The sequence below is a fragment of the Silurus meridionalis genome, chromosome 19 (assembly GCF_014805685.1).
Source record: "Silurus meridionalis isolate SWU-2019-XX chromosome 19, ASM1480568v1, whole genome shotgun sequence".
NCBI classification, from domain to species: Eukaryota; Metazoa; Chordata; class Actinopteri; order Siluriformes; family Siluridae; genus Silurus; species Silurus meridionalis.
Window position 1 is genome coordinate 17219961 of NC_060902.1, and position 13530 is coordinate 17233490.

Here is a 13530-nt window from a genome sequence, read left to right on the forward strand (position 1 = left end):
CTGCTCATTACAACTCATTATAGCTCATCACAACTCATCACGGCATGCTAAAGCTTGTTACAGCTCATTACAGCTCATCACAGCATGTGAACGCTCATCACAGCTCATCACAACTCGTCACAGCTCTTTACAGCTCATTACAACTCATTACAGCTCATCCCAGCATGTCAAAGCTCATTACAGCATTTGAAAGCTTATTACAGCATGCGAAAGCTCATCACGGATCGTCACACACTGAAAATCCCAACACAGCTCCAATCACAGTTTCAGGAGGTGTGTAAAAAACAACAACAAACGTATATTTAAATAGGACTTTATTGAGTTATTGAATTTAGGTACATTATTTGCATGAGATATAAACATAACAATGAGCTCTAAAGCCTAAGACGTTTCCCAAAGCTGTACAAATGGGTTTAAAGCATCGTATTGCATCGACACAACAAAATCTTCTCTGGGGTGGGTTAGGGTTAGGGTTAGGGTTAGGGTTAACACGGCCCTGAAGGAATGTGTTGCACGTGGTATTGAAAAGGTGCAGAGAAAACAGCAGAAAAACCCAACATGTTGAGAGAAGTCTGTCGGTCTACACCGTTATGTTTACACACGTACACAACATACAAACATGTTATTAACACATTACAACATGACGCTCAGGTCAGAGTGGATGTTACTTCCTGTAAGAAGAGGACATGCACGACAGATACCTGAGTATGTGCAATACATCAACCGCTAGCCGCTATCTCAATACTGATATATCGGGGGCGGAGCTATGCAAATTACCAATTGTTTGCTGCGATCATGTAAATTTGTATCATTTACAGAACTTTGATTTCAAATAAACACCAACTAAGATTTTATCAGAGTTTATTTATATATATATATATATATATATATATATATATATATATATATATATATATATATATATTGATATATATAGATATATATAGATATATATATATCTTGATACACATTTAATCACAGTCAATTTCATTCTAAAAACTCACGTGTTTCATCATCAGACATTTACACCTTAAATATTATTCAGAATTCTGTCTGCAAAAATAAGACCCTATATGGACAAAAGTTAAGATCCCATTCCACATTTATTCTCCATTTACTGTTATTATAACATGCACTCTTCCTGGAAGATGCTCCTCGCAGTCAGCGTTCACATTTATTCATGTTCAATAGGGTTGAGATCAGAGCTCTATAGCAAGACCCATGTAAAGCAGATCTTTATGGAACTGGCTTTGTGCACTTTGTGTCCTGCTGGAACAGGTTTGGGTCTAATAGTGCAAATGAAGGGAACATTTAATGCTACCACATCCATCCTATACAGCTGTGTTTCTCCAAATTTGTGTAAACAATTTGAGGAAGAACCACAGCTGGACAAATCTGGTGTCCCAATACTTTCACCAATACAGTATCAATTAAGACTTTAATCATTCTCCATTAACCAGGATCAATAGGACACCACCAGTTAAGTGTTAAACCCACTTGTGAAGGAAAGGTTCATTTAAAGGGGCGGTAAGTCATTATTTTAAACCCCAACCCCTTGTTGGAACTGGTTTGGCTGGGAAGGGGCGGAGCTAATTCCAAAAAAATGAAACACTGAAATATAAACTAGAACTTTCTGTTGCAGGGCGAATTCTTTACACCACAGTGCATGTTTATTAGAGGCCCATAAACACATTTAATGGTTACAAACTTATAGAATAAAGATCATTATTATTAAAGCAGCGCTGCACTTTATCGTATACGATAGCGCTGTCGTATACGCGTTCCCGTCGTTCACTTCATCCGACGGGTTACTGTTAGGAACTTTAATTCCAGGCCTGTGTGGAGGTGAGATGCGGTAAGATCGTTATCAAACGTCGTATTGTTAGCTATTATAAACCACGTCGACGTGTCAGTACAAGTTAGAACAGTGACGGTCTTTTATATATAATAATTTTTTTTTTACTTTTATAATGATGATAAAAGGTGAAGGCAAGTTATTGAGTTGATATTCACCATCGTGAAATACCCCCTCGTACCCTCACCTATCCTAAAGTCAGTCAGCCATGGCTACACTCCTACATTAGAGTTCTATAAAGCTTAGCTAAAGCTACATGATAAGATTTGTGTTTTACAATCTGATGTCCAGAATGGAGATTTCACATTTTAGAGGCAGAGCATCAAAAATGTCCACAATTTTGTCTTAAACCACATAAGAACAGCTCTAAGATCTGAGCCGGATGCAGTTATGGTTGCGAGTGGATCAAAAACGTATGATCAAATCATCAAATGCACCATGAGCTCGAGACATTTCCTCTTTGAAAAAAAACAAACAAAACGAAAACAAATAAAACAAATGTCTCAACATCTTTAGTCAGTTATGAGGCCAAAAATCTGCTCCATAGAGAAGCGTTCGTGTCTCGCAGTTTCCAACAAAATCCGAAACAGGAAGTACAAAACGTGAAGCATTCACTTGGCTCTAAGGATACATGTCGCAGTATTCAGGTGTAGATGCTCTATACACTCCTGGAACATCGAAAGGTTCTTCAAGTGCAGTGATTAAAAGAACCCTGGAACCTTACTTTTCTGTGTAGAACCCATAGAGAAAGATTTAATCAAAGAAAAGTACTAACAAAAAAAAACAGCAATGTGCTACAGACTGGGGAATAAAGCTGAGGAAAAAATAAACCGTTACATCGATGATGAAGATTAAGTGGTTTTGAATAACCTTTTTGGACCGTTCATCATTGTGTTGGTTCCAAGGAGAACTAAAGGAAAAAAATGCACCTTTAATGCTAGCATTACGTAGAATTATTTGTGCAGAGGAAATGATTATCCAATTGGTTTCACTCCACAGAAAAATACATTTTAAAAAAAGATAAAGAAAGAACCCAAAAGCAGCTGAAGCTGAAAGTTCTCTAGGGAACCAAAGTAGTTCTTCTATGGCACTGCTCTAAAAAGCACCTTTATTTTTAAACTGGTAACCAAACAGGAACTGTTTAAAAAAAACCTTGAGGAAATGTTGAGGAAGCTTTTAGGAATCTATGGGGAACCTGTGAGGAACCTGTGAGGAATCCTGTGAGGAATCCTGTGAGGATCCTGTGAGGAATCCTGTAAGGTACCCTTAAGGTACCAGTGAGGAATCCTGTGAGGAATCCTGTGAGGATCCTGTGAGGAATCCTGTAAGGTACCCTTAAGGTACCTGTGAGGAATCCTGTGAGGAATCCTGTGAGGAATCCTGTGAGGAATCCTGTGAGGAATCTTGTGAGGAATCCTGTGAGGAATCCTGTGAGGAATTTTTATCTTTCTGTCTAAAGCGTAGCCGTGTTTTATGATACTAAATGGTACTTTATGGTTCTAGATATTACACATGGCCCCTACAGTGTGATAGTGTTTTTGTTTGTTTGTTTAGTTGTTTGTTTGTGGTGCTGTGTACACAACATCCAGTCATCCTCATCTTTGTTGTTGCTGAGGCTTTGGTGTAAAGGTCACTTTACTCCGACCCTCTGAAGGATATGAAATGGCTCCTCTTAATTTTTCTTACATGTGGTCCGTAAGATCTCGACAGCAGCTCCGGCACAGTGTCAGTGGTCTAGAGGCCTCAGGTGTGCAGTCTCCTGTGCTCTGGATTAGGGATCAGTATGTGAGCGAGTTGAGAATGAAGAGACGATCCTCCTCCTTCCTGATCCACTTCAGCAGTTTGGTGACAGCTGACATGGCCAGAGCTTTGGTGGCCAGAGGACTGAAGCAGAGGTAGAGCTCGAAGCCACTGGTGGACTGAGGAGGAGATGAAGGAGATGTAAGAAGAGTGATTGAAACACATTAAATAAGCAGGTATTGCAGTTACACCCAGGTTTCACACCCCACATCTCCACGATCGGCCCGGCCTGCTTATTAGGGACAAACTTACATTTATAAAGAACATTCTTTCTTTCCACATGATCTCTGGAAAGCTGCTTTGAGACAATGCCGATTGGTAAAATCGCTATAAAAATCAAAATGAATCGAATTGAAGTGGATCACTACGCCACAGAGGATTGTGATTGGTCAGTTAAATCAGTGTTTGAAACCAATGTGTGGATTATCAACACCTGTAGCCACAGCAACATCCAGGTTTCATCCAGAGTGAGAGCCATGGTGCACATGTCCTGATCAATTTACTCTGCCACATGTGGGATTTTGCGAGGAGAGCGTGTGCGAGAGTGTGTATGAGAAGAACAAGGAGAATGTTTACAAGAAGAATGTGTGTAAGAAGAACGTGTGCAAGGGAAATTGTTTATGTGGGGAAATGTGTGTGAGGAGTGTGTGAGGTGTGTGAGGTGTTCTCACCCAGGCGAGCAGGTTCTCGGTGTTGGTGCAGCGGTAGATGGAGCGCAGGGGTCGGGTCAGGTGGTGCAGGCGACTGTGGAGGTACTGGTACAAGTCCATTAGCCTCTCCTGCTCCTCCTCAGTGTGATAAGGAACAGGCAGCTCTGGGCTAAAACCAAAACAAGATCTTTGTATTCTTTGCCCTAACAAATTGCCTTAAAAATTAAATTGTGTGTGTGTGTGTGTGTGTGTGCTGGTGAACTCCTCCTCACCTGGTGTACAGCCCAGAACTTTTGGATTTGTAGATGAAGTGCCAGAGCTCAGGGATTCCCACCTGAGAGACAGGGTATGTGGGTGAGTGCAGCGCCTCCTTCAGGGTCTGGTAGGCGTTGCGCTTTTTCAACCGTTCCAGAAAGCGCTGTTTACAGTCGGACAGGTTGAAGAAGTCCTCGCGGTCTGTGGAGACGAGGATCAGACATAGATCGGACGCCGGCTCGAAGTACGAGATGTGCGCGTGGAAAAACCCTGAGGCGTTAAACTTAGGCAGGCAGACAGGCGTCCAGCCTTCACCCTGCCTGAAGGACGAGGACGAGGCGGCGAGATTAGACAGCAGGTGGAGGTCAGTGTGATGGAGGTGCTGCTCTTTCTTCCTGATCAGGGCGACCAGTCGGTCACCGGCGAGCAGGATGGAGAAGACCAGGTTCTTGGAGCTGGCTGCCTGCAGGCTGGTGCAGACGATGTTGCGCGTGGTGCCGCAGAGCGGCAGGCTCATGGTGGCGTTGAGCATCAGCCCGGCGTCCGTCTCTAGCAGGCGCAGCAGCCCCGCGGTCACGCGCTCCGATCCAGAGAGCAGCCGGCGCAGGTCGTAGCTCTGCCGCTGCTGAAAGACGCGCTGCAGCTGAGGCAGAGTGAGCAGACTCAGGATCTGGTAGTAGACGTAGTGCAGCTCTCTCCACAGCTCACTGTCAGACTGACCTGTGCGAGACACACACACCAACACCAGCGGGCTCTTACGCAGGAACACCACACGGAGACCGTCTGAGGGGCAGAAACAAACAAACCGTCCACATTAACGCCGGATATATTCACAGAAATATCAGTTTTTAATTACAGCTGTGACGTTAAGTTTATTTTCATAAACCAGTTACTAAAGGGGCAAAATATTTCTGGAACATTTCCAGAAACTTTCCATTGGAACCTCGGCTGGGGAATTTTTGGAAATATTCCATGTGGGAAGCCTACCAGGAATTTATGCTAATTTACAGGAATTGATGGAAATTTATATAAACTGTATCATATATAAGCAGTGAAACGTGGCGAGAACCTGCGTGAATGGAGAGTATGACGTTCTTATTGGCCTCTACGAACGACACGAGTGCCATCATGACCCCCATGGTGGTGGAAAGCGCCTCCTCTGAGCCGTAACGCGTGTAAATGGGCTTCCCCGCCTCGCTCAGGACGAACACGTGCTTCTTGTGAGCGCCACGTCTCGCTGGTCACGTCTTCCTCCTTCTCTCGTACTACAGCATGCACCTCTTGCTTCGGCTCTTCAACACCTTCTGCTCCTCCTCCTGTTTCTCCTGTTCCTCCTCCACCTCCCTGCTGCTGTTCCTCCTCCTTCTCCTCCTCCACCTCCTCGATCTCAGAGAGCCGGCTTCCGGTCAGCTCCACGTCGGCGGTCAGGTCCTCGAAAGACTGCGTGTGGACGAACATGGCACGCTCCTGACCTGCACCTGAGGAACCCACATACACACACAAACACAAACAAAACTCAGGCCACATTTTTCTTCACATCGCAATCAATTTTCAGGACCATCCAAAAGTCTCACCCGGCTCCGTCCCTTCCACCAGCCCCGGAGTCGGACTCTCCGACCTACTGTTGGGTAGATGCTCGACCGGGGTCAGGTTTCCGTTCGAAGTGTCCCACGTCACGCCTTTACTGTGGACGTCACTCGCCATGATGGACAGCCTGGAGGATTCAGGAGACTGGACGTGTCCCGGCGACGTGAAAGACCACAATCAGGAAATCACTGCATAAGGTGAAATAGAACATATTGCAGAGATACAGGATGCCAAAAGTGTGGAATTAAACATGAGGCAAAAAGTGTTTTTGGATTATCAAATCGAATCAGATACTTAATCTAAGTATATGAGTATATTAGTAATGTAGCGGTACATGTGTTAGACAAGTTAAAGACTTTATATATATATATATATATATATATATATATATATATATATATATATATACATACACACACATACACACACACACGCACACACACGCACACACACACACACACACACACACCTGTATTACCCAAATAAGGTCTAACAAATGTAAATTATTTAATTAAGTTTTTCCATTTATTTCATTTTATTTAACCGATTTAATTTGTGCCAATTTAATCGATTGCTTAATTTAATTTAAAGTGTATTGCATTAATGTGATTTATTACATTTTATTTTGATTTATTACATTTTTACATTCAAACCAAGCGGGCGCTTAATTTTAAAATAAATTAAAAAAAAAAAAGGTAAACTGTTCATGTTCACAAAAGTTATAACAACCGTGATTAAAAAACCGAAGTGAAAAAAACGTGAATTTTGTGTATCGTTACAACCACTAATATATTTACATTTGTCTAAAATATATAAATATTTTGTATACAGAGAAGTTTGTGTATTTCACCAAAACAAAATAAAAATATACAACTATTAATCTAAAAAAAATATTGCAATAACAACAATAACAAAAACAACAGCAACAATAATAATAATAATAATAATAATAATAATGGAGATAAAAGTGTAAATAAACCCTGCACGAGTGTGAGTGTGCTGCCGAGTCAAGTTCACTAAACAAGGAAATAAACTCTCTACCTCACACCTGATATTCCCTCAACCTGAAGATCTGCGTCCAGACCGCGTTCTGAAACACATCAACACTTTACCTTTATTCACACGGGTTCCATTTCAGCCCTCACTCTGTCACGACCTGTCACACGGCCCTTATTATTACCACAACCACCATCTATCATCATTTCTCCAACCACACCCGCATTCAGACCACTTCCGCCATCTTCATGTCTCAATCCGCAATCTGATTGGACACTGTTTCCGGATAACCAATATCATTCTAGGGTGCCAGACAAAGCTACCCAATGATTGATTAGAAAGGCGGGGCTTCGTTGAATACGGGCGTGTGGGAAGAAAGCAGTATCAAAGGTCATCCGACCGCAATGCATGCCGGTATACTGAGTCTAAAAAACTGTTCTTTTTATTTCTAATTTTTTTTTTGCGACGACATATGAGCTACATAAAAGTCTATGTGGCTAGTTAACTATATACACAAACGTGTTTATCGCGATTGCGGTTTAGTTTGGATTTAGGACTGTTTTTGTCGACGGTGTAAGAGTCGCGCTTTGATGACGTAAACAAGAAGGAGGCATAGTCGTTACGTTTGAACCGAGCGCGCGACATGGGAGACGTGTTTTCCCCCCAACTATAAAGCAAAATGGAAATAAATGAGAATTAAAAGGTTTTACTGTGGAAACAAGCTGGAATATAAAAGTTTATTCTGGTAAGAAAATTATGTTCAAATCAAACTGCTGAATTGTCAAAATATGTTTCTCAGTACTATTCAGATATCTGTCGCGCTCGCGCTCTCTCTTGTGTGTGTGTGTGTGTGTGTGTGTGTGTGTGTGTGTGTATGTGTGTATGTGTGTGTGTATGTATGTGTATGTATGTGTATATATGTGTGTATATGTGTGTATGTGTGTGTATGTGTGTGTATATGTGTGTATATGTGTGTGTGTGTGTGTGTGTGTGTGTGTGTGTGTGTGTGTGTTTCTCCCAGCAGCTGACCCATCATGCCTATCCGGGCCTACTGCACCATCTGCTCGGATTACTTTGACCACTCCAGAGATGTGGCAGCTATCCACTGTGGTCACACCTTTCACTACGCCTGGTAAACAACACACCCAGAGCTGACTCACTGTCTGATCATCTGTCTGACTGACTGTCTGATCATCTGTCAAAATGACCGACTGACTGTCTGACTCTCTGATTGACTGTCTAAAAGATTGTCTGATAAACTGTCTGACTATCTCTCGTTCTATTTGTCTGTCTGACTCATATCATTAAGTAGTCTCAATAAATCTCATTGTGATTGTTCAGTAGCACATGCTGTTGTTTACACACACATCATCCATCTGTACATCATATCTCTCTCTTTCCCTCCTGTTAAAGTCTTCTTCAGTGGTTCCAGTCAGCTCCTACGAAGACCTGCCCCCAGTGCAGGAAGCAGGTGTGTGTGTGTGTGTGTGTGTGTGTGTGTGTGTGTGTGTGTGTGTGTGTGTGTGTGTGTGTGTGCACGTGCACGCACAAGCTTTGTAATGCTGGGATTTGAACTCCGCACCATTAATCGGTCAGCATAGTCAATCTCATTTAGTTGGTTTAATAAATGCTTCTGAACCTGATCATCAGAAGACTCATGATGTTCAGGAGATGTTCAGAAGCATGTGTGACTCATTCTCTGTGTTCCTCACCAGGTCAGTACCAGACACATCATCAACAAGCTGTTCTTCGACATCGCGCCGGATGATGAGGGATCTGCAGCCGACCCTGAGAGCCTGCAGGTGAGAGTCTTCACATAAAACAGCTGCAGCACAGCTGGAGTCGTCCTGATGTTCTTCATCAGCCTCAATATCATCATTACATATTGCAGTAGAGCAGTTAGTTTGTGCTTAATAAATAAATAACTAAAGACAATGTGATCTAAAATCAAATAAAGAAAGCAAACAGGCATGAAATAATCCAGTGTAATTCATGAATTGATTATTGAAGCAATTAATTAACAATATACTTTAGAAAAGATAAAAAAAAGTTAGTAAATTTGATTTACTTGTTGAAATGTTAGTAAACGAGTGTGTCGGTGTGTAAACCTAATAAACGCTGGTCCAGCTCTTCTGTGTGTGTTCCTCACATGACTCCTGACTCCGCCCCTTTTCTCTCTCTACATCACCCCCCAGAACGAGTTGGACAAAATGAAGGTGGTTCTGTGTGAGAAAGGTAAGCGTTTACTGCAGGGGGGAGAGTGTGAGCGCGGCGCTAAAGATGGATGACGGAATGCTGACATGTTTTTTTCAGAGAGAGACTGGAGAGACCGACAGAAAGCGGCCGAGGCTCTGAAGGAGACGATCGAGAAGCAGAGAGCCGACCTGGAACGAGTGAAGAGAGAGATCGGAGAGAAGGAGATGCTCTGCAGCACCCTCAGAGTACGAGACTGTGTGTGTGTGTGTGTGTGTGTGTGTGTGTCTGTGTGTGCGAGAGAGAGAGAGGGAGACGAATGACCGATAGAGACAGTTAGAGGAAGAGTTGCCTGAGAACGAGAGAGACACAAAGAAGTGTTACAGTAAGAGATAATTAAGGGTGAGAAAGAGAGAATTAAGAATAGACTATTGAAAGAGGGATAGACAATATGAAAGAGAAAAGATGAAAGGAGAGAGAGACAAATTTAGAGAGGGATGAACTATTAGAGATACAAAAGACATGACAGAGAGAGAGAGAGAGAGAGAGAAAGATGAGGAACAAATGCCAAAATCATCGTAATTCACTTGAGTGAAAGTTGCCATGACAACCACATGGACGGCATGGATATATGTGATAACCATTGGATCTTTTATAGTAATTTGTGGTTGTGTGTGTGTGTGTGTGTGTGTGTGTGTGTGTGTGTGTGTGTGTCCTGTTTAAACCCCTGCAGAAGCAGATGCAGTATTTGGAGAGTCAGAGGAAAGAAAGCGAGGCGGCGAAAGAGGAGGCCAAGAGACTGCGGGTCAAAATGAAAACCTATGAAAGGTTTGTGTTCTGTTCGCTTTACTGTGGAGCAGAGACTCATCTGTCTGTGAACATGGCTCACGTGTGTGTGTGTGTGTGTGTGTGTGTGTGTGGTGTGTGTTTTACAGCATGGACATGGTGCTACAGGGTCAAAGGGCCGAGGTGGAGGCCATGATCATGGACATGGGAGTGGGACAGTCGGCTGTGGAGCAGCTTTCCATCTACTGTATCTCTCTCAAAAAGTAAGCGGGAGGCGTCGCTTCGCCGTAACCCCGGGGGCGTGAGACTGTAAACACTGTACCGTGAGATCTTTGCGTTTAGTTTTTTTAGTAATCACAGATTCTTCAACTAACACATGAAGCCCAAAAGATAAAAAAATCCACTTCCTCTTTAATCAACTTTACTCCAGTTTGTTCCACTGATCATTAGAAAAGGAAACGTTCTCTTTCTCTTCTCGTTTCCTCTCCGAACTTTACAGAGAGTACGACAATCTGAAAGGCAGCCTGCGGACCTCCAATGAGACGTGTGAGAAGCTGAAGCGGGAAGTTTTCTCCTCTAATAACAGGGTATGTCTCACCCTTCCACGGTCTTCCACCACAGGGTCTCGACTCTGACTGAACAGAAGGGATGTTTTTTTTAGCAGCTCTGAGTGTAGTGCAGCTGCACCAGGGAGGGTTACATGAACGCACGTGCACATCGATACGACATGAAATATAACCATGAATGGATCAAAAGTCTGATGTGTCTTTAATAAATACAAATTGCAGGTCAAAGTGGTAGGAGAGGAATATGAGGTGTGTGTGTGTGTGTGTGTGTGTGTGTGTGTGTGTGTGTGTGTGTGTGTGCGCGTGTGTAGTTACAGAAAGCCACACTGGCGATGAACCGAGCGAAGGAGGACATGAAGGCTCTTCAGAATGACCTCAGCAACTCTGATAAAGAGATCACAGTGAGACACACACACACACACAAACAAACACATTACTTCAATCCAGTCATAACACTTTGTTAACTGACCCTGTGTGTGTGTGTGTGTGTGTGTGTGTGTGTGTGTGTGTGTGTGTATAGAGCCTGAAGAAGAAAGTAGAGATCCTGCAGAAGACCCTGAGCACTCCGACACGCACCAATGAAGCAATCAGCCGCCTCGTGTTCGAAAGGTTCCATCACAGTTATTACGCAGATTTACTCACACACACACACACACGTTTAATATACTGACTGATGAACCTGTCCTGTGCTGGTGATGTCTGAAGCCCCGCCCCTGTGGAGCTGAAGTCCCCGCGACTGCACTGTCCCTCCGACAGCCAGGACATCGACCTTAATGTGACCTTCGACATCAGCACACCGGAGCAGGTGGAGAAGAAGCCAATTGCCGTCCCCTCGAAGAAGATGCGCCTGGACCCGGCAGCGTGAGTGTCTCGTCTCCACGTGTATTTTTATTTCTTTTTTATTCAGGCTTTTTTAATGAATGGAGATTAACAGGGATTCTTCTGATTCTGCTCCGTAGGACGTCGTCCAAACACTGCGAGAACACGTTCGGGAGTAAAGTAGGGTCCATATGCATAAACATGATTTATAAGTGACCAGCAGATCTATTTCAGTGTGTGTGTGTGTGTGTGTGTGTGTGTGTGTGTGTGTGTGTGTGTGTGTGTGTGTGTGTGTGTGTGTGTGTGATCTCTCAGACCTCACAACCTAAAGATGACAAGGTATCCATGGAGCCCATGTTTAGGAACTCGCTGCTCTTCAGGAAGAAGATGTTCGGCAGCATGCTCGACCCACACAGCAAATCTGGAGCTGTAATAAACACACACACACACACACACACAAGTGAACCCCTCACGTTGAACTATTTTAGTATAATCTCATAGGACAATACTGTTGAAATGAAACGTGGATATATTATAGAGTAGTTAATGTGTGTGAGCATCATTGTTATATCACACTGCTTTAATCCTCCCAGACATGGAATTCACCGGAACTGCACAGGTTGTTGCTGGGATCCTCTTCCAGCCCTCCATAATGACATCACAGAGCTGCTGGATGTTAAACACACAGTGCTTCTCCACCTTCTGCAGGAGGATATAGATTTACTAAAACAGATGCTGAAATGTGAGGGGTGAATATATACATGTATAAAAAAAAAGTATTAATTCAGACGTGTGTGTGTGTGTGTGTGTGTGTGTGTGTGTGTGTGTTTTAGGTAAGAACGGGATACGACGGACTCGGAGGAAGGACCAAATTCATCCAGCCTGTATCCTTTATCACCCAATACAGTGGTCTGAGAACAGATCAAACAAATACCATTAAAAAAAAAAGGACAAAGAAATGTAAAAAATATTTAAAAAAAAAAATGTATAAAAAAAGGAATTAGGAGAAACGGATAGTTAAATAGAAGAATAAAAGAAAAAGGAAGTGAAAGAGGAAAGATGCAACTAAAATAATATTGTAGGAACATTTGAAAACAGAGAAATCATTAATGAAATTAAAAAAAAGAGAAAACCCGGCCCTGTGGCATTGTAAAGTGAACATCTGGATGTTTTTCTTGACCGCGAGGGCGTCAGTCTCCGCTGGCTGAGATCCGTCCGCTCCTCATGAAGGCAAAGCGTAAGAAAGTGTCGAGGCCGGCGCCGAGCAAGCTCCCCACCACCCTCGCTACGCTGGACGGGTTCCTCGAGTGACCTCTGACCTTTCAGTACTCACATTAACAAAGAGAAAATGAGTTGGGACTCGTCCTCGGACAACGCATATGACCTTACTCAGAACCAGGAAGCTGAAGAACATGAACCCTGCTGCTGTACGTTCATACAGACAGACTGGAGAAAGAAGGGGTTTTTAGGGGTTTGTTTTTTTTGGGGACTTACCATTAAAAATAAACTCCACCATGGACTTGCAACATGCACCCTTTTTTTTTTTTTTTTTTTTTTGCAAACAATTTTTATTTTGTTTGTCCTTTATTTAATTGTGTAGATTTCCATTTCTTTCTTTGTGATTTTTTTTTGCTCTCTGTTGAATGTGTATATTTGTGTCATAGTTTATTTCTGCTGTGAGATTTAATAAACTGCAATTTTCTACATTCTCTCATAATTTGATTGCCATAGATAGATAGATAGATAGATAGATAGATAGATAGATAGATAGATAGATAGATAGATAGATAGATAGATAGATAGATAGGTAGGTAGGTAGGTGACAGAACTAGCATAGGGTTCTCGTCCCTCTTAAGACTCAGGTTTGACTGGATCTTTTTTAGGACTTAACTACAGCCGTACTAAACAGACATCAGGGTATCAGGGTATCAGCCCGTGATTGTAAACTGTTGTTGTAGTATGAGTGTTGCTTTATTTTTTGTTCAGTAACACACCTGTTCTCGGTGCTTGGCCCCCTTTGGTC

General features: G+C 42.8%; 2 protein-coding genes across 3 annotated transcripts; one reads left to right on the forward strand and one right to left on the reverse strand.

Moving 5' to 3' along the window:
- Positions 1-844: 844 nt before the first annotated feature.
- Positions 845-7369, reverse strand: mon1a (MON1 secretory trafficking family member A). Its single transcript, XM_046874896.1, is given in 7 exon segments — positions 845-3774; positions 4327-4474; positions 4578-5343; positions 5630-5784; positions 5786-6038; positions 6135-6335; positions 7196-7369. Coding segments are annotated over 6 exon segments (1593 nt in total). The 5' UTR covers positions 6265-6335; positions 7196-7369; the 3' UTR covers positions 845-3633.
- A 362-nt stretch (positions 7370-7731) lies between these two features.
- Positions 7732-13213, forward strand: LOC124402143 (TRAF-interacting protein). Of its 2 annotated transcripts, none has more exons than XM_046874897.1 (16): positions 7732-7888; positions 8168-8275; positions 8557-8614; positions 8859-8945; positions 9339-9378; positions 9457-9584; positions 10070-10164; positions 10272-10385; positions 10622-10709; positions 11000-11089; positions 11209-11297; positions 11394-11549; positions 11648-11687; positions 11823-11936; positions 12341-12391; positions 12702-13213. In XM_046874897.1, the coding sequence occupies exons 2-16, from the start codon at positions 8178-8180 to the stop codon at positions 12816-12818; spliced, it is 1365 nt and encodes a 454-aa protein (XP_046730853.1). In that variant the 5' UTR covers positions 7732-7888; positions 8168-8177; the 3' UTR covers positions 12819-13213. The 2 variants fall into 2 exon arrangements, with proteins under 2 accessions (XP_046730853.1, XP_046730855.1); XM_046874899.1 differs by having other exon boundaries at positions 7743-7888; positions 8165-8275.
- Positions 13214-13530: the final 317 nt, after the last annotated feature.